This window comes from Myotis nattereri, assembly GCF_964212035.1.
Source record: "Myotis nattereri genome assembly, chromosome: 5".
NCBI lineage: Eukaryota > Metazoa > Chordata > Mammalia > Chiroptera > Vespertilionidae > Myotis > Myotis nattereri.
In genome coordinates this window covers 24,967,121-24,992,656 of record NC_138080.1, presented here as the reverse complement: position 1 = coordinate 24,992,656, position 25,536 = coordinate 24,967,121, and the positions used below count along the sequence as shown (strand labels likewise).

The 25,536-nt window shown below is 43.4% G+C and overlaps 1 protein-coding gene and 1 pseudogene across 2 annotated transcripts in view; one reads left to right on the top strand and one right to left on the bottom strand.

Moving 5' to 3' along the window:
* Window positions 1-4,260: 4,260 nt before the first annotated feature.
* Window positions 4,261-7,046, bottom strand: LOC308520165 (ornithine decarboxylase antizyme 2-like; annotated as a pseudogene). The gene is made up of 2 exons: window positions 7,041-7,046; window positions 4,261-4,776 (listed from the first exon to the last, which is right to left on the bottom strand). The product of its transcript is annotated as an ornithine decarboxylase antizyme 2-like (transcript).
* A 79-nt stretch (window positions 7,047-7,125) lies between these two features.
* The window catches only part of LOC308519500 (zinc finger protein 791-like), a 28,002-nt gene continuing 9,591 nt past the window's right edge, over window positions 7,126-25,536 (top strand). The window contains exons 1-4 of the mRNA XM_081091497.1: window positions 7,126-7,135; window positions 19,085-19,211; window positions 20,259-20,331; window positions 21,316-21,382. Coding sequence (XP_080947623.1) covers window positions 7,133-7,135; window positions 19,085-19,211; window positions 20,259-20,331; window positions 21,316-21,382 — 270 coding nt within the window. The 5' untranslated portion in view covers window positions 7,126-7,132. The remainder of the gene's footprint in view (window positions 7,136-19,084; window positions 19,212-20,258; window positions 20,332-21,315; window positions 21,383-25,536) is intronic.

Genomic DNA, 25,536 nt, shown 5'->3' with positions numbered 1-25,536 from the left:
ATGGAATAAATTAAAATAAGCATGATCAGAAACCATAAACGCCTGAGATGTAACAGTAACAGCAGCCTTTAAAGGACTTCTTATTATATTTTGCCTTGTGATAGACAATTTGATTTCCCTTCAAGGAAGCAATACATATTTCTGCATTGAATTCTGTGAGGAAATGAACTTCATTCTATCTTGCATAATGATAATGATTTTTCTTTAGAAGGCAGAAAAAATCATGCTAAATCAAAACTGTAAGAAGCACAAATCATATTAGTGAGAAAAGCAATATTTGTTATTTTTATTCCTTTGAAACCTGTTCTCCTTGATCACATGTGCAGACATGAATGCCTTTGCTTTTGTCTTGAGTCATTGTGGTCATGGAGTAGCTCTGTGTGATGATGGACGTTTGACATTTTCTTTCCCACAGGGAGTAAAGGCCAGCAACCAGTTGTCGAACCTAAATACTGAAATATTTAATTTGCTGTATTGGGCACATTTCCAAAAAGTACCTCAGTTAAGTATCTATATTACATATATATTAATTTATAATCACGTACTTCCTAACAAGATATGTAACTTGTTAACTCCTTTATGGGTCAACTGAGGTTTATAAATTTGGGAATATTGTTAAAGAACACAAACCTAGCAAGAAAACAAAGTTAGGATCTCTCTTCCAAGAAGCCACTCTTGCTGACAAAATTTGACTTTTTCCCCCAACCTTTTAAAAAAAGTTGATTTGAGAGAGAAAGAGAGAAGCATCAATCTGTTCCGGTTATTTATGCAATCATTGGTTGATTCTTGTGTGTGACCTGTGAATGAACCCACAATCTTGGCATATTGGGACAATATTCTAATCAACTGAGTTGCCTGGCCAAGGAGAAAGTATGATCATGATGATAATGTCAACATCCTGCACATGCCAGGCAATTTACATGGAAAACATGTCCAATTTAGCACACCTGTCCAAGTGATGATATACAGGCATGAAAGAAAGAAGTTCTTGCTGGTGCTTATGTTTTTGTGGGAAAGGAAATAATCTTATATACTAATAAAAGGGTAATATACTAATTAGACCAGGAGACCTTCAGGACAAACCCATGGTGGCAGGGTCAAGGCAGAGGCGGTTAGGGAGATCAGGCCAGGAAAGAGGCAGATTGGGAGTGAACAGGCTGGTGGGTGGGGGGCAGTTGGGGGCAAGCAGGCTGGTGGGGGGAGCAGTTGAGGCCAAGCAGGCCTGCGGGGTGGGGGTGGGGGGCATTTTGGGGGGAGGAGGTGGGCAAGGGGGGACAGTTGGGGGTGATCAGGCCGGCAGGGAGAGTGGTTAGAGGCAGGCAGGCAGGCAGGTGAGTTCTTAGGAGCCAGCAGTCCCAGATTGTGAGAGGGATGTCTGATTGCCAGTTGCTGGTAAATGGCATTGGACATTCCCGGAGGAGTCCCAGATTGGAGAGGGTGCAGGCTGGGCTGACGGACACCCCCACCCCTGCACAAATTTTGTGCACTGGGCCACTAGTGGTTAAATAAAAAAACTTTGGTTTCTTACAAAATGAAGTTGTTGCCAGGTCATGGTTTGATTGATGGTCAGGGCACATGTCCAGGTTGGGTGCTCAATCCCCAGTAGGGTGTGTGCAGGAGCCAGCTGATGTATGTTCATTCTCATTGATGTTTCTATTTTACTTTGCCTCTCAAAAAAACAGAAAAAGTATATTTTACTAGTATATATTTTAAGAAGTTGTAAGTAAATGCAAACACAGGGGAGATAATTTGGAATGTGGATGGATTATATATCTTCATTATGGAGGGTAGGGGCATCAGTAAATGGGGGTGTCATCATTGATCATCTTTCCTCCCATGTAATACTTCTAAAGACTTGTGGATCTGCTAGAGTGGATTTAAACAATGGGCAAACATCACCAAAGTTATGCCTTCCTGGTTTCACAGCAATGGTTTTCCAGAAAGCACTATAAATGGTTCTAAGTTTCAGAGCATGTGCTACTTGATTAAGAATATGGGCATGGGTATGTGACATGAGGGACTTCTCACTGCTTTAGGCCATGGTGTTTCTATTTAAAACCAATGGAAATAATTTGAAATTCACTTTTAAAATGGCATATAATTTTGCCGCTATTCAAATGGAGTGACACAATTTGTGTACCTTTTGAAACTTTTTAAAAAATTCCTCCCAGTTGAAAGTTCTGGCAATCTGCACAGTTGTACCCGTCATGGGTTTTCTGTGAGTAGAGTGATTCCTGTGCATGTCTAAGGTGGTTTTCTGGTTAAAACACCAGGAAGCCATTGCTCTTCAGAGGATAATGATCTCAGGAAAGTTTAAGGTGACCTGCAGGCAGAGTATCAGCAAAGCAGGTGTGGGACATTTTCTGTGTCTCTGATGAGAAGAGTAGCTGGAGGTTTTTTTGTTTCAGCAGAAGGCACCAAGCCATCCGTGCTCATTTTTGCTGTTTTCAGGGATCATTTCCATGGTTACACTTCCAGGAGATGTTATGAAACATGGGGGAAAGGTGTTGCTCTTATTTCTTTAAAGAGCAAAGGACATCCAGACTTGGTCCCTCTTCTTTCTTTCAGTGCTGTTTTCTTAGCGGTGTACATATTTTGTGATTTTATGATCCCTGGTATCTCCTATGACCCCTGCCCCCATCATCAAGCAGAAATCTTGTCCCGATTTACATAACTCGTAATGGTAGAATCTCCATTTTGAAGTCCTAATGTGTGCCGTATTGTCCAAAGTCAAAAACTTTCACTCAGAAGAGCGCTGCTAGCCTTGTATATTTCTGTGCCCTTGCAAATGCAGTGTCAAAGTTTATAAACAGGACCTAAAAGACAACATGGCTGTTCATTGCATGACATTCCGGAAAAGGTCCAGGGTTGGAGGAACCGGTAACAAATCCCTGTTCAGAGGGGATACAGTATAAACCGCCACCACGACTGTGTTCCTTTGGTTGATGGAGTGTTTTCTGTCTTGATGGTGGTGTAACTGCATTTGTGAAAACTCATCTTGAAACAGTGTGTGCACATATTAAAAACAATATGAAACAATAAAAGTGTTGAACTTGGTCTGCATGTGCAACACTTCCTTCCACCACCTTGGCGTCCTTCTGATAAAGAACTGAGAACACAGTCTGGAGAAGAGCACAGGCCACAACAGGACATTTGTTTGTTTAACTTTAAATCAGTTTATTGACACTGTCACACAGCACACTTGCCTTCCTAACACCCCCACCCCCTCACCCAGATTAGATCTCTCGCCCTTCCTCTCCCTTTAGAACAAGATGTACCTTGAAAACAGAAAAGGGGCCACCTCTACAACCCCAGGCCCTCTGGAGCAGGGTCTCAGGCAGTTTTCAGAACCTGTTGTGGGGAGAGGTATGCAGTTAGCACCACACTCGGCCAGGCTGAGGCATTCAGTCCTTAGGAACAGATTCCCCTCCCTCAACCACCAGGCGCTGAGTCGCCATTCCTCTTCCTCTCTGCTCTTTGTGACCCTAGGAAGGAGATGCTGGGGCCTAGGCCGTGCAGCCAGTAGCAAGAACTGGCCATGATCTGAGAATTGGACTTGGGTAGTGTTTTATAGGGGCTCAGGTACCCCAAAGAAAGCCCTGGTGGTGGGAGTGAACTTGAATGTCCCTCTGCAAAATGCACTGATAACATTTCACAGATGAAGCCAGTTTAACCAAACACCAGAATAGCACTAAGCTGTAAAAGGGGGTCAGGCCTGCTTTCTCCAGGCCGGACACAAATGCACACGGAAGCCCAGGTGGGGCGTCAAAAAACAACACGGCTGCCCATGGGGTTGCACAGCCTGTACTCAGGAGCTCCTGGGGTGACAGGAAGCAAGGAAAGGGAATACACAAGTCTTAAAAACCAAAGAGAAAGCCCAGTAGCTGGGGGGCCTGAGCCTGACAGTGCTACCCACCAACCCTCCAGGTCTTGCCCCAGACCCAGATAGTCCCCCCCCTCTAGGCAATGTCCTCCCCGTAGGCTAGATAGAGCACATCGCACAGCGCAGTTTAGAAAGCTTCGAAGGCCACTTCATAAACATCTTCATTTACTACTGGTGGTCACATGTGAATAATATGTTTATACTGTTCCTTATGGAAAACAATTTCAACGAGTCAACACCAAAAATACAGTAGGCAGCCCTCACCCTGAGCCCCTCAGCGTCCTTCCCGAGTCAGCGAGGAGCCCCCTCCTCGGTCCCAGGGCTGCCTAACCCCCTCTGTCCCCACTGTGGCTCTTGGGCAAAGCATCCTCTGACCGTTAGTGCTCATGGGACAAGTTCTGGTCCAGCAGGTAAACCATGAACATCGCATCTGGCTGAGAGGGTACACAGGGATGGCCTGGCCGTACAACCTCAAAGCCCAAGAAGCTGAAGGTCTTCAGGAGTGGAGCTCTGTCTCCCAGCCGTTCCGGATGGAGATGGAGACATAGTGCACTTTCATCTTCTCTTCCGCAAACTCCAGCAGTGCTGACAACCCGTCTTTGCTCCCATCAGCTAATACTCCACCTGGGATTTTTATAAACAGGCTCTGGCTGCACAGGACTGCATCCCAGGGAGAGAGGTTCCCCTCGGTGACCTTGTACTGGAAGTGGATGATGTGAGGTTGTCCATCGTTCACGGGAGGTCCTGGTCACAGTGAGCTTCTGGTTCTTAGTTATTAGAGCTGAGAGAGAAGGATCCCTGCCGCCCCTCGCCCCTTGGGGATCTTCCTCAGTGGGTGACGGGCACCAGGAGCAGCACTAGGGTCCCGGAACAATGTGCCTGCAGCACTGGAGCTGGGTAAGAATACAGGGCAAGACCCAAAGTGTAAGAGAACATTTACTGGGTAAATTACAGAGGTAGGAGAAGTAATTCTTAGGAGAAATGGGCTTAGGAAAGGAGTTAAGGAGGTAACAGAAGTGCCCTTGAAGCTTGGGAGTGCAAGCTAATGGTAACCTGCCTGGGGGAGGAGGAGAAGGAGGGGAAGGGAAAGGTACAGATGTGCTCCAGGGAGGGAGAGCGCACTGGGTCCTCCTTCCTAAAGGTTTTAAGAGTGGAGATTTCAGGGGAGGTCCCAGGGGAAGAGCTGAATGAAATATTCTGTAGCTTTCCAGGTGTGTCCATTCAGGGATGTGGCCTCCACTGATGGACAGGCCGGCACCAGGCCAGGGGTCATTATTCAATGCAGCTGGTCCTGATGTCAGCCCTGGCATTTTGCTGCTTATCTGGGCCTGGAGCTAGAGGAGGAAAAGTCACCCTGGGGACAAGGCCCCACCCTACAATTGGTTGCCCATTGCTGGACACCTGGGCTTTCCACCCTGGTGACCTCTGTGCCTGGCCCATCTCCTTGCTCTGGGTAGGTCTGTGAAACTGCCCACAAGACAACCACAAGTAAGGGGTGGCTCATGACCTCAGAGTAGTGTGACTGAATCACCCGTGGGAACATATTTTTTCATGTGAAAAACACTTGCTTAAAGTTAACCATTCTAAATATGCAGAAGTCCCTTTTCACGCTGTAAATCATGGCTTGTTTCTGGTTTCAATGCTCTTGTTGGGAATCTGACTGTAGTTCTGGGAGGATAACACCCTAAGGCAGGGGTGGGCAACCCCTGGCACGCGTGCCAAACATGGCATGTCAGTAACTTTTGCTGGCACGCGAAACCCTCTCTTATAATCTTCCATTTACAATTTTTGTGAACATTTGAATGACTTAAATGTTAAATTTCAAGGAACTGTCAAGACACTTGATGTTATATTTGGTTACATAAAGGCTTTTGAAAAGAAACTGGAAGTCTTTAAGAGGGATGTGGATGGTGAGAGATTTAGATATTTCCCAAACCTCAAGAGGCACATCAAAGACCTCCCAAAAGATGACAGAACAGACTGTCAAAGATGTTAAAAAAGCTGTTTTTAAACATCATCAAGTCAACTGTTGAGCAGTTCTTCTCAAGATTTGCGAAATTCAGAGTACTGGAGGAGACAGCAAAATTCATGAGATTTCCAGACAGCATGAAACTGAAGGAAATAAACTTACAAATGTTTTCATGGATAGATAGACATGGCTGACTTTGAAATGCAGTTGATTGAATTTCAGAGTAGCTCAATTTGGAAGCAGAAATTTATTGACCTTAGAGTTGACTTGGAAAACATTGAAAAAAAAAAAAGCGATTAGAGATAGGAGTACCAGAGAGAAATGCCAAAAACGAACTATTGAAGACTTGGAATGCCATTCCAGAAAATTTTTTCTGTTTAAAAAACTTTGCAACAGTGTTACTCTCCATGTTTTCATCCACATACGCTTGTTCTCAGTGATGAATTTTGTTACGTCTCGTAATAGGAGTAGCTTGACGGATGAAAGTAGTAGCTCGTGCATATCTCTGAAGGTCACGAAATATAAACCTAATGTAAAATCTCTGTCATCAGTGATGCAGCAGCAAAAGTCCCACTGATAATATCAAACGGAGTCATAAAGTTTTCTGTCGGACTATCAGTGTACATGTATACATTAAAAAATAAATTTATTTTTCATCATCATATACTGTGTTTTAGTCGCTCGAATGAATTTTATTATTTCTTCAAGGTTCTTCACATACGTACACCTTCAGAGATATCAAGTAGGCGTAACATGTTCTCAAAAAATTAGGGTTGGCATGCAGAAGAATTTTGAGTCAGAGATTTTGCTGGTTTTGGCAGGCACTCACAAAAAGGTTGCCCACCCCTGCCCTAAGGCATCTCTGGTACCTGAGCCTGTGCGCCTTTTTGCAAATCCACACGTCAGACTCCAGGTGTCAACAGAGATGAAAATGGAGCCAGATTCCTTAGGTGCCTTTTCAGTGTGTGTGTTTGCAAGGAAGGACCACTGTTCCCTGGGGACTCTCAGCGCAAACGTCCCTGGACAGGAGATCTGGCTGCTTTGGGTTCAGGCCTGTGCACCTCAGGCGCTAGGGGGCGATGTCGTGAGAAGTGTCTGTCCTTTCGGGAGCTGGGCGCCAGGTGGGTGGGGCTATTGGGGGGCAGGTGGGTGGGGCTACCCTCTGCTACTATGCGGAAGTTCACTCACATCCATCTTCCTTGCACTTACACCATTGGTCCATCTGCGATCTGTCAGGTGGTGGGAGCTGCAGGCGGACTCGGGGGGCCCAGGAACCAGAAATGGTGAGTGTGCGGCCGGGCGCGGGGACGGGGAGGAGGGCGGGTGGAGCCGCCGTGGCGGGACCGTCTCTCCACGGTCAGGTCCGGAGCCTGCGGACCGAGGCGCCGGGGGCTCCGCTGAAACTGCAGGCCCCTCGGGCTCGCAGGGCGGGGCCCAGCCGGCACCCGGGCGTCCAGTGTGTCCCCGCGGCAGGGCCTTGGGCTGCGGAGCGCGTCTGGGCAGCTCTGCACCCTCATCCCCGCGGCTCCGCAGTCGGTGCGGTGACCACGTGGAGGGTCATTGGAGGCAATGGGGACTCGGTCGCCGCCGTTCGTTCATGGGAGTGTTATAATGTACCCCGCGAATCACAGAAGGACGCCTCAAGAAGTTGAATTAAAGAGTACATTTATTGCAATCAGGGACTCCTAGGAGGCATTTTGCTCTCCCAAATCTCTATAAGTGATAAGATGGCCGCAATACCAGATTTATATAGGCAAAAATCACAAAGGTATTGGTTACTTCCCAGGGTTTGGAATGAGGAACCTAGTTCGCAAAAAAGCAGTTTACAGAAGCAGAATTAAGCATGTTAATTATAGTTTTAGGTCTCCGGATCTCTGAGTTACCAGGAACACATTATCTAGATTCTAGACCAGGGGTGGGCAAACTTTTTGACTCGAGGGCCACAATGGGTTCTTAAACTGGACCCCAGGGCCAGAACAAAAGCATGGATGGAGTGTTTGTGTGAACTAATATAAATTCAAAGTAAACATCATTACATAAAAGGGTACGGTCTTTTTTTTTTTTTTTTTTAGTTTTATTCATTTCCAAGGGGCCAGATCCGGCCCGCGGGCGTAGTTTGCCCACGGCTGTTCTAGAGCCATCGAGGCAATTTAGAGTAATTGTGCTGTCCTGGTCTTGGGACCACTGAGTTGACAGGGAAACATTATCTGGAACCCTCAGGTCTTGGGATAATTGTGCTGTCCTGGTTCCCAGGTACAGAGGAATGTGCTTTCTAAAACCAGTAAGATCACAATCAATGGGATATTCACATTACAGTCAATAAGGGATTCAGTCGAATGGGATGATTTATACAGTTTAGAAAATCAAAATAACTTTTCTATTGTTAAGCCGAACAGCAGGGTTAGAGTTAAACTACAGTGTCTACCTGAGATGATTGCTACCATACTTCAGGAGGAGCTGTGGTCTGTGGGGCCCCCTGTCCCTCCTTCTCCCCAGAAGGATCCCGTTTTCTCCTGAGTTTTGATGTTTGTAGAGCAGGCTCTCAAGTCCACCCTCTGCCCGCCAGGCCTAGCTCTGCAGCAAATGCCTGCATTTCCAGTCTCTCCCCCGAATCCTAACAGCCATCTTCCTTCCCTTCTCTGAGTCACAGCATCTTTATCAGCTATTTGTTTTGTGGTGCTTTACAAACTGTTAAAAACAAAATTCAGCTGAGTAAGTTGGAAGGTTAACTGGGTTGATTCCCATTCACGAATTGGGCCTCATCCCATCTAGTAAATAGAATCTCAGAGCAGCTGTTCACGATGGAAGGCTTTTACAATTGGCAGAAAGGAAGTGGCTTTGAGAGGTAGAGAGGATTGCTTCAGGCAGGGTCACCCTTGCTTAGGGGAAAGAACAGCAGGAGTCTTTTAGACCAGTGGTCGGCAAACTTAGGCTCACGAGCCACATGCGGCTTTTGGCCCCTTGAGTGTGGCTCTTCCACAAAATACCACATGTGGGCTTGCAGGTACAGTGCGATTGAAACTTGGTGGCCCACGCGCAGAAATCGGTTTTCGGCCTGGGCGAGTCTATTTTGAAGAAGTGGCGTTAGAAGAAGTGGGGGGTGTTGGTCGGTGGGGCAACGGGAGATGCGTGCGATCCATGCACGCGTTGAGCGAGTGAGTCAGTCAGCAGTCTCATTGTGCAGTGGTTAGTGCTAGTGATAGACGAAACAACTATACAAGACGAGTGTGGATGGGAGAGTTGGAAGGGGTCAACCTCAGCGAGCATACCTCAATCAGATTGAGGACATTTTTAGCAAAGGCCAGTTTAGGAGTACCCTAATTAAGTTAATAACAATATACCTACCTATATAGTTTAAGTTTAAAAAATTTGGCTCTCAAAAGAAATTTCAGTTGTTGTACTGTTGATATTTGGCTCTGTTGACTAATGAGTTTCCCAACCACTGATGTAGGGAATGCAGGGCCTGTCTGATTTAATCAATTTCATTTTAACATTTCTTTCTACCGACTTCTTATAACTTCCACGGACATTCTTTTTTTTTTCTTTTTATAAAGAAATATTTTCTATTTTTTTTAATTTTTATATATTTTATTGATTTTCTACAGAGAGGAAGGAGAGGGATAGAGAGTTAGAAACATCGATGAGAGAGAAACATCGATCAGCTGCCTCCTGCACACGCCCTACCGGGGATGTGCCCACATCCAAGGTACATGCCCTTGACCGGAATCGAACCTGGGACCTTTCAGTCCGCAGGCCGATGCTCTATCCATTGAGCCAAATCAGTTAGGGCTGTACCACAGTTTTTATTTTTATTTTTTATTTATTTTTTATTTTTTTTAAATATTTTATTGATTTTTTACAGAGAGGAAGGGAGAGGGATAGAGAGTTAGAAACATCGATGAGAGAGAAACATCGATCAGCTGCCTCCTGCACACTCCCCACCGGGGACGTGCCCGCAACCAAGGCACATGCCCCTGACCGGAATCGAACCCGGGACCCTTGAGTCCACAGGCCGACGCTCTATCCAATGAGCCAAACCAGCCAGGGCTGTACCACAGTTTTTAAATCCACTCATCTGCTGATGGGCACTTAGGCTGTTTCCAAATCTTAGCTATGGTGAATTGAGCTGCTATGAACATAGGGGTGCATATATCCTTTCTGATTGGTGTTTCTAGCTTCTTGGGATATAGTCCTAGAAGTGGGATCACTGTGTCAAATGGGAGTTCCATTCTTAGTTTTTTGTTTTTTTTTTAAATATATTTTATTGATTTTTCACAGAGAGGAAAGGAGAGAGATAGAGAGTTAGAAACATCGATGAGAGAGAAACATCAATCAGCTGCCTCCTGCACATCTCCTACTGGGGATGTGCCCGCAACCCAGGTACATGCCCTTGACTGGAATCGAACCTGGAACCTTTCAGTCCGCAGGCTGACGCTCTATCCACTGAGCCAAACCAGTTTCGGCCCATTCTTAGTTTTTTGAGGAAACTCCATACTGTTCTCCACAGTGGCTGCACCAGTCTGCATTCCCACCAGCAGTGCAAATGGGTTCCTTTTTCTCCACATCCTCTCCAACACTTGCTTGTTGATTTGTTGATGATAGCCATTCTGACAGGTGTGAGATGATATGGCATTGTTGTTTTGATTTGCATCCTTTGTCGAATATTAATTGAGCATAGTGGTTTGGGTCAATTTCTGGGTTCTCTATTCTATTCCATTGATCTATATGTCTATTCTTGTGCCAGTACCAAGGTGTTTTAAGAACAGTGGCTTTGTAATACAGCTTGATATCTGGTATTGAGATCCCACCTACTTTGTTCTTCTTTCTCAGGATTGCTGAAGCTATTCGAGGTCTTTTTTTATTATAGATGAATTTTTGGAACGTTCATTCTAGATCTGTGAAATATGCCATTGGTATTTTAATGGGGATTGCATTGAATCTATAGATTGCTTTGGGTAGTATGGACATTTCGATGATGTTGATTCTACCAGTCCATGAACACGGTATGTTCTTCCATCTGTTTATGTCTCCCTCTATCTCTTTTTCCAGTGTCCTGTAGTTTTTCACTTATAGGTCTTTTACCTCCTTAGTTAAGTTTATTCCTCAGTTAATTTTTTTGGTGCAATGGTAAATGGGATTGCTTTTTTAGTTTCTCTTTCTGTAAATTCACTATTGGTGTAAAGAAATGCCATAGATTTCTTGGCATTAATTTTGTATTTTGCTACATTGCCGAATTCATTTATTAAGTCTAATAATTTTTTGATGGAGTCTTTAGGGTTTTCTATGTACAGTATCATGTCATCTGCAAATAAGGACAGTTTTACTTCTTCTTTTCCAATTTGGACACCTTTTATTTCTTCTTCTTGTCTGATCGCAATGGCTAGTACTTCCAGTACTATGTTGAACAGGAGTGGTGAGAGTGGGCATCCCTGTCTTGTTCCTGTTCTTAGCGGAAATGGTGTTAGTTTTTGTCCATTGAGTATGATGTTGGCTGTGGCTTTGTCATATATGGCTTTTATTATGTTGAGGTATGATCCTTCTATTCCTACCTTGCTGAGAGTTTTTATCAAAAAAGGGTGTTGGATTTTGTCAAATGCTTTTTCTGTGTCAATTGATATGACTATGTGATTTTTATCTCTCAATTTGTTTATGTGATGTATCACATTTATTGATTTGCAGATATACCATCCTTGCATCCCCAGGATAAATCCTACTTGGTCATGGTGTATGATCTTTCTGATGTATTGCTGGATCCAATTTGCTAGAATTTTTTTGTTGAGTATTTTGGCATCTATGTTCATGAGGGATATTGGCCTATAATTCTCTTTCATTGTGTTGTCTTTATCTGGTTTTGGTATTAGGGTGATGCTGGCTTCATAGAATGAGCTTCGAAGTGTTCCTTACTCTTGAATTTTTTGGAATAGTCTGAGGAGGATAGGTTTTAGTTCTTCCTTGAATGTTTGGTAAAACTCCCCTGTGAAGCCATCTGGTCCAGGGCTTTTGTTTGCTGGAAGCTTTTTGATGACTGCTTCAATTTCTTCCATAGTTATTGGCTTATTGAGATTTTTAGAATCTTCCTGATTGAGTTTTTGAAGGTTGTATTTTTCTAGGAATATGTCCATTTCCTCCAGGTTGTCTAGTTTGTTGGAGTAGAGTTGTCCATAGAATTTTTTAATAATCCTTTGAATTTCTGTGGGGTCTGTTAACTCTCCTCTTTCATTTCTGATTTTGTTTATTTGGGTCCTCTCTCTTTGCTTCTTGGTGAGCCTGGCTAGAGGTTCACCAATCTTGTTTATTTTTTCAAAGAAACAGCTTTTGGTTTCATTGATCTTTTTTTTTTTTTGGTCTCTATGTCATTTATTTCTGCTCTGATCTTTATTATCTCCTTCCTTCTGCTTATGCTCGGCTTTTCTTGTTGCTCTCTTTCTAATTCTTTGAATTGTAGAGTTAGATGATTTACTGTCATTTTTAAAAATACATATATTTTATTGATTTTTTACAGATAGGAAGGGCGAGAGATAGAGTTAGAAACATCGATGAGAGAGAAACATCGATCAGCTGCCTCCTGCACATCTCCTACTGGGTACATGCCCTTGACCGGAATCGAACCTGGGACCTTTCATTCCGCAGGCCGACACTCTATCCACTGAGCCAAACCGGTTTCGGCCATTTTTTCTTGTTTTTTGAGGTAGGCCTGTAGAGCTATAAACTTCCCTCTCAGGACTGCTTTCATTGTGTCCCATAGATTTTGGATTGTTGTGTTTTCATTATCATTAGTTCCCAGAATGTTTTTAATTTCTTCTTTGATCTCATTGGTAACCTAATCATTATTTAGTAGCATGCTATTCAGCTTCCAAATGTTTGAGTTTTTTGGATTGTTTTTATTGTAGTTTATTTCTAATATGCCATTGTGGTCTGAGAAGATGCTTGGTATGATTTCAGTCTTCTTGAATTTGGGGAGACTTTGTGACCCAATATATGGTCTATTTTTGAAAATGTCCCATGTGCACTTGAGAAGCGCATATTCCGTGGCTTTTGGGTGAAATGTTCTGAAGATGTCAATTAAGTCCATCTGATCTAGTGAGTCATTTAAGATTGCTGTTTCTTTGCTGATTTTTTGTCTAGAGCAGTGGTTCTCAACCTTGGCTGCACATTAGAATCACCTGGGAATCTTTTTAAAATCCTGATTTCTAGGCCTCATCCTCCAGAAATTCTGTTTCTTTGTTATGGGGTGAGGCCACATTAGTAACAAAGAAACAGAATTTCCAGAGGATGAGGCCCTGAAATCAGGATTTTAAAAAGGTTCCCAGGTGATTCTAATGTGCAGCCAAGATTGAGGACCACTGGTCTAGAGCATTTATCCAGTGATGCCAGTGGTGTTTTTAAGTCCCCTACTATGATTGTATTGTTGTCGATCTCTCCCTCGATATCTTCCAGGAGTGTTTTTTATGAATTTGGGTGCTCCTGCATTGGGTGCATATATGTTTATCAGGGTTATATCCTCTTGTTGTATCGATCCCTTTAGTATTATGACGTGGCCTTCCTTATCTCTTGTTATGGCCTTCACTTTGAGGTCTATTTTGTCAGATATAAGTATTGCTACCCCAGCTTTTTTTTTTCCTTTCCATTTGCCTGAAAGATATTTTTCCATCCCTTCACTTTCAGTCTGTGTGAGTCCCTTGTTCTGAGGTGGGTTTCTTGTAGACAACATATATATGGGTCATGTCTTTTTAGCCATTGAGCCACTCGATGTCTTTTGATTAGAGCATTTAGTCCGTTTATGTTTAAAGTTATTATTGAAAGGTTCTTGTTTGTCATTTCTATTTTTGTGCCTGTGTTCTTATCTTTTTATTTCTTCTTTTTACAGCATTCCCTTTAGCATTTCTTGCATTGCTGGCTTGGTAGTGATAAACTCCCTTAGCCTTTTTTTGTCTGCAAAGCTCCTGATTTCCCCTTCAATTTTGATTGATAGTTGCCGGGGTCCCACCCCAGCGGGTCCAGGGGTCCCCAAAGGTGTAGACGGAGTCGGCGAAGAAGGAATGACACGGAGACAGCGTTCAGTTGATCAGCAGCCTAGCCAGGATCTCCAGCCAGGATCTCCAGCCAAGTTCTGGTCTGGATCTCCAGAGAGGTTCTGCTTAGGATCTCCAGCCAGGTTCTTTGTCCATGTTCTCTTGCTAGGTTCTCCAGGTTCTCCAGCCAGGTTCTGTAGCCAAGTTCCCTCGCTAGGTTCTCCAGCCAGGTTCAGTCCAGGTTCTCCAGCCAGGTTCAGTCACCAGGTTCTAGTCAGGTTCTCTTGCCAATTTCTGTAGTCAGGTTCAGTCCAGGATCTTTTGCCATGTTCTCTCCAGCGAAGTTCTTCTGTCTCTAGAGAACGTTCTGTGTAGGTTCTGTGCCTAGGTTCTGTCTCTCTCCATTCTGTCTTCTTACATCTGTATTTATACCAGTTGATTCCAATCCTATCAATCTCTATTTCAAAGGTTAGGGCGTTTCTTATTTCCATTCCAGGGAGTAAAGATTATGTAGCTTAAGCATGATTGTTCGTAGTTAAAGTGATTAATTACCCACCTGGCACTTAGTTGAGGGGTTTTATTCCCTCCCTAACTTCAGGGGAAAATCCCTACCTGGGGAAACAACCTTTCTCAGAGAGGAGACCTTGGTTAAAACACATAGTGCCAAGAAGGTGAGCAAACATATTAAGAACAGTATGCCATATATGCCAGGTCCTTTGAAACAGCAAGGGTGGACCGGCTCCCGGCAGATAGTCTTGCTGGATAGAGTATTCTTGGATTCAGTCAGCTTGGGGGACTGGGTTGCACAGTAGCACTGTGTTGGCAGGAGGTTTACTCCTGTGCTGCAGAAAGCAGACTTCAGTGTGCACTTGCCCAGAATCGAAGTCAGGTGGCACTGCCACCTTGCATGGGCTTCGGGTTTGGTCGCCCGATTGCGTTGCAGGGAACAGAATCCCAGTGTCCGCAGGCTCCCAGGCTTAAATTCCTGTAGTGGCGCTGCACCCGTGAGAGGGGCCAGTCTGTCTGTTACTATGGTGCCGCCCGTGAGCCTGTGGGGAGGGGCATGGGCTCTGTTACTCACAGAAATCTGTGGTCGGAATGTCTGGATTCTTGGTGTCTGTGGGTCTGTAGCTGTGGTCGCAGGTCTCTGTCCCCAGTGGCTGCAGGGTCCTGGTTTGCATCTGAGACCAGACTGGGTGGTGCTGAGGCCAGGATCCTAGTCTCAAGCAGCTCTGTTTCTCAAGATGGCGTGGTCGCTATGCCTGTGCTGGCCACCCAGGAGTGTCCGTGCTAGGAGTGGGGCTCCGCCATCTAAGACTGCCCAGTTTGGCAGTCCCTTGGAAGACCTGCAGAATCTAACTGTCCCTAGCTCATACACACACACCACACACGTCCACACACTCCTCTATCGCTCCCTTGCTCTCTCACACTCTTTCCCTCCCTACCTTCCTGCCGGTCGCCATCTTCTCCACATTATATCTAATATTCTTTCTTTCTGTCATACCTTCAGCAACTTGTACAGACCTTTTCTTTCTTGTTTTTTTTCTTTAAAATGCACGACCGTGCCTATGCCTTCTATTGTCAACTCTTAGAAACCTTAATTTTCCAATGATAACCAAAAAGTAAACATCCAGCATTTGTTAGATTAACATTTATAAACACACTTTAAGTGCACTTTTACCTTCCAGAAAATATACCTTCAACAAAGTACAAGAGACTTTGTGTAATAAAAGCTAAGAACATGTAAATAAAATGCATGCGATGTCTAGCAATCAATGTTTCAGTGTTTTATGTTATTTTAAAATATCTAGATATTTATCATTTAACCCAGCAATACTTCAAAGTCTTTAAGTCATCCAAGAACTTTGGATAATTATGTATAGGCATATGAGGCTGGAGAAAAGGCAGGGGGAGGAGGGAGCAGGTCTAGCAGCTGTTCCCAGGCCTCTAGCTGCTTGGATTTAAACTGCTACATTCTTCCTTAGAGATAACATCTAAGGTTACTGCTGCGGCTTCTCTACTTTTACAGGGAGAAGGGTGACTGGCGCCTGCCTTCAACAGAAAGTACAGTGTCCTCTTGTGTAACTGGACTTTTATTGTTAACATATTTGTCATTATTATTGAAAAGCTTTATCATAAGTTCTTCATTTTAGTTACATCTATTTATTATATCTTAATAACTTTGAGATTTTAAAGCCAATTATTATTTAAAGCACTTTCTTGTTTTGTATTTCCTTATGTCATTTCAAATATATTGTATTGGTCTAATTTAGTTCAAAAATATTTCTTTTAGGGAGAGTGTAGATCTTTGTGTCACCACAGGGCCCTTGGGATATCATAAAGCTGTCTCAGTTAAATTCTTGAAATATTACATTCTGAAAAGCTTGTCAAATATACCCAATTTAAAGATTATTAAAACTTAAACGGGTTTCAACACCAGAGATTTGGTCTTGGCTACAGATTTAATTATTTTCAATTTGGCCATTAACACGTTAAGCGCCAGGCCTATTTCGTCTTCCTTTCCATTTAGGGCGTGATATCTGATTTCAGCAATATGCTGGAGGCACCAGTGACTGACTGGTCCAGATGGAAAGTATCGTGTCAGTCACTGGTAACTGACAGGGCACTTAACTTTTTTTTTTTTAATATATTTTATTGATTTTTTACAGAGAGGAAGGGAGAGGGATAGAGAGTTAGAAACATCAATGAGAGAGAAACATCGATCAGCTGCCTCCTGCACACCCCCTACTGGGGATGTGCCCACAACCCAGGTACATGCCCTTGACCGGAATCGAACCTGGGACCCTTCAGTCCACAGGCCGACGCTCCATCCGCTGAGCCAAACCGGTTAGGGCAACATTTTAAAATATTATATTTTAAAGTTACCCTGCTAAATATTCTGATGTAGTTTAAGAAGCACTCAGCAACCTCATTCTGCCAGGCTCAGGGACAAAAACCTCTTGCTTCCCCGCTTAAAAATAAAAGCCTCCACCCCTTCTTTCTTTCTTTCTTTTTTTTCTCTCCCCTCCCATTTTACCTCAGGTGGGAAAGATAATGGTTTGTTAATCATAGGCCGGCTTGAATTTAGCTGGCCTTTGTTTAAACTTCCCTGGGTTGTGACCTTCATAAATTTTACATTTTCAAATTAATTTTAGAATCTTAAAATTTTAGCACAGCACAGGAAAATCATGAATCAGAGAAAGGCAAATTAAAATTACAATACAGACATGTAGACAGAAATCTCACTAACTAAGAGTTTCTGGTGGCCTGGGAAGAAGAGAAAGAATTCTTGGCAGCTGCTTGGAAATTCCTTCAATTCCTTCTATGAGGTTTATTCCACTACAAGTAGCTTGAGCCTCCAGTAAAGTGAAATATGAAGTCGCTTTCACTTTCGGCCACAATGGCAGGGCGGCTTCAAGCAAAACATTTCTCATTTTCTGAGTCATCCTGCTCACGGTGATGCTTGTCCCTCTCCACCTCAAACTCTATCTCCTGCTCATAATTAGGAGGTAAAACTTTATCAGGCGGTTCTGGACTGTGGTCACAGGAGCAATGGGAAGAGGAAGAGGTGGTGCAGAAGTGGCAGGTGGTGTTTTTAGAGATTCACACTCTACTATAGGCTGTAAAGTCATGGCTACACCCTGCTTAGACATCCTTAAATTCTTCTGCGCTGGATCAAGGCAATCATGAATTAGAGACCATAGTGTGAATGTAGGAATAGGAATCTTCCCTGTACCTTCTGCTGTGTATTGGTCACGCAACTGCTTTCCGGCATTTTTCCCGGTTTGAAAGTTGATGGTCCCCTCAGCAGGAACCCAAGGACAAGTTTCATTAACAAAATTTAAGAAATCAAGAATTTGACTATGCTTACCAGAGCATCCTTGAGCTTTGACCATAGTTTGAAGCATTTGAGAGTAGAGATCCCTTTCCTGAGACCCTGAATTTCCCATGTTTTACACCCAGCTATTTCAATCCGTTACTTACCTTACTTCTTGAGTTTGTTGCGCGTCCACTCCTCAGGGCCATCCCCTCACCTGACGTTTAAGAGTTTCCCTGTATTCAGGTCCCTGTTCGGGCACCAGATATGAGTGTTCTCTCATAGCTGCAGCCAGCACGGCTAGAGAGTGGACGAGTCCTGAGTAGGGGTGACTGGGAATTGAGAAAAAGAAAGAGACAAACACAGGGATAGTAGGGAAAGCTGAGACCAGGTGGGACACTGTTCTCGGATGGAGAGACAGTGACCCAGAGCTAGTGCAGTGTGTTTGTTATATACAGCATGATACCAGAAAGTTTTGCTACAGTGTAAAACAAAGGAAATTATGTGAAATCATGCTTAAAGATCAAGCTGCAATATTCATTCTTGTGGAGTCTCATAATCGTCAGGCCTGACTGGACCCTGATAATTGCATCTGCACCTGGCACCTGGCACCTGGCACCTGGCTGAACTTAGATAATTACACCCGCCCCCTGGCACCTGAGCTAAAGGTCAGGACTGATGACATCCCTGCCTTTGGCAAGGTATGTCTGTAGGACAGTGATGGCGAACCTATGACACACGTGTCAGAGGTGACACGCGAACTCATTTTTTTGGTTGATTTTTCTTTGTTAAATGGCATTTAAATATATAAAATAAATATCAAAAATATAAGTCTTTGTTTTACTATGGTTGCAAATATCAAAAAATTTCTATATGTGACACGGCACCAGAGTTAAGTTAGGGTTTTTCAAAATACTGACATGCCGAGCTCAAAAGGTTCGCCATTACTGCTCTAGGACATGGCTTTGCTGATGCTGCTGGACTCAGACGTCCACCCACAGCTCAGGCACTCCGTACAATAGTCATTAAAACTTTATGCAGATATGACAGTATGCTTCATGGACTGCTGTATCAAATGGTGGTTATAATGGAGATGAGTCTTCTCACAAGGAATCGATAGGCTTAAAATAGGAGTATTTTAATTTATGAATATAGAAGTTGTTCAAGGTGCTCTTTACCCTGACATTAGAGAACAATGAAGAGTTGAAGTGATCACAATATCAATAAATTCCATGTGTTCATGAGGAAGTGAGTGTGGCAAATAAATAATAGTCTTATAATCAAGTCATAGGTTGAATGTTGGGCGCCACGTGTCCTATGTGAACGTCTTATGAATTATGTATAGATTCCCCAGTGCTGTCTGTCTCACCCATGGTCCTATATGCGTATGTGAGATGCTTTAGGACTCAGTGGCCTTTGAGGATGTTAATGTGGAGTTCACCATGGAGGAGTGGGCTTTCCTGGATCCGACCCAGAAGAAACTCTACGCAGATGTGATGCTGGAAACCTTCTGGAACCTGGCATCAGTAGGTAGGTATCACAAATTATTTTTTTAAATAATATTTTTATTGATTTTAGAGAGGAAGGAGAGGGGGAGAATGAGAAAAATATCAATGATGAAAGAGAATAATGATTGGCTACCTCTTGTGCCCCTCACACTGGGGATCTAGCCTGAAAACTAGTCCTACTGGGATTTGACCTGTGACCTCCCATTTCATAGGTTGATCATCAACCACAGTGTGAGTCTGCCCTGCAACAATTTATTACTTATTTAATCAATTAGAAAATTAGTGTTGCTTGCTCATCAATGCTGTTTCAAGAACTAAAATATGGGAAGGGAATACATCCTATATAATAAAGAGATAATATGCAAATTGGCCATCACTCCAACACAGAAGATGGCCGCCTCCATGTGGTCAAAGGTGGCCTCCCCTATGTGGACATAAGATGGCCACCACAAGATGGCTGGCAGGGGAGTGCAGTTGGGGCTGATCAGGCCTGCAGGGGAGGTCAGTTGGGGGAGACCAGGCCAGCAGGGGTATGCAGTTGGGAGTAATTAGGCCTGCAGGGGAGGGCAATTAGGGGTGACCAGGCCATTGGGAAGGCACTTAGGGGCAATCAGGCTGGTAGGGGATGGCAGTTAGGGGCGACCAGGCTGACAAGAAAGGGAAGTTAGCGGTGACCGGGCCAGCAGGGGATAGCAGTTGGGGGTGACCAGGTCTGCAGGGGAGGGCAGTTGGGGGCAACCAGGCTGGCAGAGGAGCAGTTAGGTATTGATCAGACTGGCAGGGGCGTGGTTAGTCGGTGATTAGGCTGGCAGGCAGAAGCGGTTAGGGGTTATCAGGCAGGAAGGCTGGCGAGCAGTTGGGAGCCAGCAGTCCTGGATTGTGAGACGGATGTCCCAGATTGGAGAGGGTGCAGGCTGGGCTGTGGGACACAACCCCACCACCCCCCGTGCACGAATTTGATGCACTGGGCCTCTAGTTGGTAAATAAATTAGGAATGATCACAGCTCATTGTGTACCTACAACTTAACCATTTCTTATATTCCTTAATACTTTATAATGCTTTTTCTAGCATGTATTTTAGAAGAAAAATGTGAAGGTCCTGACAGTGAAGATCAGTATGAAAATCATGGTATGAGTCTTAGGTGAGTCGCATTGACATGAGAAAGCATTAAGAGCATCTTTTTTTTAATAGGTTTTTATATACAGTGGGGCCTTGACTTATGAGTTTAATTCATTCCAAGACAGAGCTCATTAAGGAGCTCATTAACTCAAATTACTCTAACAACTCAATGCAAAAAATCAGCCGAGAGACAGCTGGTATCTCAAAAAACTTGTTAGTCGGGACACTCATAAGTCAAGGCCCCACTGTATTTATTTATATATTTAATATGTTTTTATTTATTTCAGAGATGTAGTTAGAGGGAGAAAGAGAGACAAACATCAATGACGAGAGATAATTATTCACGGCTGCCTCCTGTACACCCCACACTCAAAATTAAGCCCAGAACCTGGGCATGTGCCCTGACTGGAAATCCAACTGTGACCTCCTGGTTCAGAGGTCAGTGCTCAACCCCTGAACCACAACAGTGGTTCGAAAATATGTTTTTGTTAATTTTAATGTATGGAGGTGAGGGGGAGAGATAGAAAGATTGAATGGCTGCCTCCTGCATGCCCTGTACTGGGGTTAATAAGTCTGCAGTCTAGCCTTGGTTTCTTTTGGGGAATTGAACTTGTAACCCCCTGGTGGGTGGGTTCATGCTCTACCACTTAGCCACAAAACAATCTTAAAAACAGGTAATCCAATTATATCAGCATAGTTTGAAATTTATTGAATCTTAGAATAATCTCATCAAAATGTTTTTTTCTGAAGTATGACCTAATGTTTATTGTATAAAAAAATAATTACACTTGGAGACAATATACAGAAGTACCATCAATGAATATAAGTGTTTTCATAATATCTATGACCTAGTCTATTTCAGAGGTTTTAGGATATCCACTTTTAAAAATCAGAATGTACAGAAACCTGGCACTTTCCTTAAAAACAGTAAAAATGTCATTGTCATACTACTAATAAATATTAAATTGTTAAGAGAGTATTAATAATATGTTTCTAATTTTTACAGCAGTCATATGGAAGAGAGACGTTGTACAAGGAAGGATGATAGTCAATACAGAGAAAACTTCAGACAGGTACCAAATCATAATGAAAAGAAGGAAACTCCTACTGAGATAAAGCAACCTAAATCCAGGTTGTGTAGGCAAATCTTCATGCGTTATTTATCCTTGAATAACCACCTGAGCTCTCACATTGGACTCAAACTATACCTGTGTCCGGAATATGAAGAAAACCCTTTTAATTGTAAGGAACCTATGAAAGCTTTCAAGCATCACCAACATATTCAAAGCCATGAAGGCAGACCCATTGGGAAAGCTTTCCACTATTCAGATTCCCTTAGAAATCATGAAAAAATGCATATTCCTAGGAAACTGTCTGAGTGTAAGCAATATGGGAAAGTCTTTATTTGTCTCAGTTACTTTAAACTTCACAAAAACACTCATAGCAGAGAGAAACCATATCAGAGTAAGCAACGTGGCAAAGTTTTCAGTTCTCCCAAGTACTCTGGAGAAAATGAAAGAGCACACACTGCAGAAAAGCCCTATCAATGTCAGAAATCTGGGAAAGCTTTCAGGTCCACTTCTCTAAGAAATCATGAAAGAATACATACAGGCGAGAAACCTTATGAATATAAGGAATGTGAGGAAGCCTTCATTTCTCCCAGCTCTCTTGGAACACATAAAAGAATTCATGACAGAAAGAAGCCTCATGAATGTAAGGAATGTGGTAAAACTTTCTCTTATCCAAGTAACCTCCGATATCATGAAAGAACTCATACTAAGGAAAAACCCTATCAATGTGACCATTGTGATAAAGCTTTCTCTTATCGAACTTCCCTCCTAAATCATGAAAGAACTCATAATGAGGAAAAACCCTATGAATGTATGCTATGTGGGAAAGCTTTCAGACGTTCCACTTTTCTTAGATATCATGAAAGAATGCACACTGGGGAGAAACCCTATGAATGTAAGCAGTGTGGGAAAGCCTTCAGTTCTCTCAGCTCTCTTGGAAAACATGAAAAAAATCATGGTGGAAATAAGCCTCATGAATGTAAGGAATGTGGTAAAACTTTCTCTTATCCAAGTGACCTCCGATATCATGAAAGAATTCATAATAAGGAAAAACCCTATGAATGTGACCATTGTGATAAAGCTTTCTCTTATCAAAGTTCCCTCCGACATCATGAAAGAACTCATAATGAGGAAAAACCCTATGAATGTAAGCAATGTGGGAAAGCCTTCAGTTTTCTCACCTCTCTTGGAAAACATGAAAAAAATCATGATGGAAAGAAACCTCATGAATGTAAGGAATGTGGTAAAACTTTCTCTTATCCAAGTGACCTCCGATATCATGGAAGAATTCATAATAAGGAAAAAACCCAATGAATCTAAGGAATGTGGTAAAGCTTTGTCTTATCCAAGTTCCGTCCAATATCATGAAAGAACTCATAATAAGGAAAAACCCTATTAATGTAAGCCATAGGGGAAACCCTTTATTCATCTGAGTTACCTTCAAATCCACAAAAACACTTCTAGTGGGGAGAACTCATAATGAATGAAAGAACTCACACTGAAAATAAGTCCTATCATGTAAAGATTGTAGAAAAGCCTTTGATCATCCTAATTTTTTTTCTTTTTTTAACCCTCACCTGAGGGCATTTTTCCTTTGAGAGTGGAAATTAGAGAAAAAGACAGAGCAATATTGATGTGAGAGAAACACATCAATTGGTTGCCTCCTGCACACACTTAGACATGAAAGCACACACAGTGGAGAAAAGCTCTATGAATGTAAGGGATGTGGTAAAGCTTTTCGTTTATCCAAAACTCTTAGAAAGCATGGAAGAACACATACTGTGGAAAACCTTATGATGTAAGCAATGTGGGAGAACCTTCAGCTTTGTTACACATCTTGGAAGACATTATTGAAGACATGATGGAAAGAAGCCTAATGAGCTGGCCTCGCCTGGAGCAGGAGGAGCATTGCAGGAGGAGGCACTAGGGTGGGGTGGTGTCCTGTCCAGCCGGCTTCTGCCTTATTTTCCCAGGTGTGCTCCAGGGTGGGCTACTGGGTGGTGGCTACTGAGGTGCCAGAGCCCATGGAGGTGCCCAACCCACATGCAGAGCACATCTGCTCCCAGAACTGAGTGCTTCACCTGATGTGCACCTGGCCTCACAGTCCTGGCTCTGTGTGCATCCTGCTGGGGCACATGGGGCAAATATCCCCTTCTTGAAGGTCTCCTGCCTCGGCTCTGAAGGGCTGTGGTACCTGGAGCACTGCAACAGGCAGGCCAGCCGCCAGCATCCCATTGACAGACCTGTGGCTATCATCACCGGGAAACCGACTTTGTTTGTTTTTTATTTTTATTTTTTATTAAATCTTTATTGTTCAGTTTATTACATTTGTTCCCCCCCCCCATAAATCCCCTCCAACCAGTTCCCACCCCACCCTCTGCCCTCACTCCACACCCACTGTCCTCATCCATAGGTGCATGATTTTTGTCCACTCTCTTCCCGCATCCCCCTCACCCCTTTCCCCCACAAGAATAGCCAGTCCACTCCCTTTCTATGCCCCTGATTCTATTATAATCACCAGTTCATTCTGTTCATCATATTATTTATTCACTTGATTTTCAGATTCACTTGTTGATAGCTGTGTATTTGTTGTTCATAATTGGTATCTTTATCTTTTTCTTCTTCCTCTTCTTAAAGGATACCTTTCAGCATTTCATATAATACTGGTTTGGTGGTGATGAACTCCTTTAGCTTTTTCTTATCTGTGAAGCTCTTCATCTGACCTTCAGTTCTGAATGATAGCTTTGCTGGATAAAGGAATCTTGATTGTAGGTTCTTGGCATTCATCACTTTGAATATTTCTTGCCACTTCCTTCTGGCCTGCAAAGTTTCTGTTGAGAAATCAGCTGACAGTCGTATGGGTACTCCCTTGTAGGTAACTGCCTTTCTTTCTCTTGCTGCTTTTAAGATTCTCTCTTTGTCTTTTGCTCTTGGCATTTTAATTATGATGTGTCTTGGTGTGGTCCTCTTTGGATTCCTTTTGTTTGGGGTTCTCTGTGTTTCCTGGACTTGTAAGTCTATTTCTTTCACCAGGTGGGGGAAGTTTTCTGTCATTATTTCTTCAAATAGGTTTTCAATGTCTTGCTCTCTCTCTTCTTCTGGCACCCCTATAATTCGGATGTTGGTACGCTTGAGGCCCTCCCAGAGGCTCCTTACACTATCTTTGTATTTTTGGATTTTTTTTTTCATTTTGCTTTTCTGGTTGGGTGTTTTTTGCTTCTTCGTTATTTCAAATCGTTGACTTGATTCTTGCAATTCTCTAGTCTGCTGTTGGGAGTCTATATAATATTCTTTATTTCAGTCAGTGTATGCTTAATTTCTAGTTGGTCCTTTATCATAACCTCGAGGGTCTCATTAGATTTCTTGTAGATCTCATTAAGTTTATCGGCAGTTTCTAGAAAATTATTGAAAAACCTTAAAAGTGTGGTTTTGGACTCTATATCCAGTAGTTTGCTTTCCTCTATTTCTGTCATTTGTGTCCTTTTTCTTTGTCTCCGCATTTTTTATGCTTCCCTGTGTTGATAAAGTGGTTTTCTGTGCTAAGTGTCCTCTGGGGCCCAGTGGTTGAGCCTCCCCAATTACCTAAGGTGGACACTCTTGGTGCACCCCCTTGTGGTCTTTGTGCACAGTCTTGTTGTAGTTAAGCCTTGATTGTTGTAGCTATTACTGGGAGGAATTGACCTCCAGGCCAATTTGCTGTGAGAATCAGCTGTGTCTGCAGTGGGAGAACTTCTGTGCTGGAGACACCCCCCTGGGGCAAGACTTGCTCAATGGGGCTTTGTTGCTCACTGAGTCTGCCCCCTGAGTGTGTCCTTTATGGTTCCACGGAGCTGCAAACTGGATGGTCCTACTGTGACCTCTGGCTTTCCTGGCTCCTGGATCTCTAGGGAGGTGCTAATTTAGCCTCTGCCTGAGGCTATCCAGCAAAAGCCTCCCTGCAGGGCTTGGGCGGGGCGGGTCCCACAGGATCAACAGGGCGGGGCTAGCAGTTATGGCTACTCTTAGTCCTACCCTCAGAGGCTCTGCTTCTCAGTGTCCTGGTAATTGATGCAACCCCCTCGGAGAGAAAGCTGCCCTCGAGTTCCGACCAATGCTAGACAGTCCGGCTTCTCCCGTATGAGTCTGGGTCCCTAGAGACTCACCCGGAACTGGAGCTC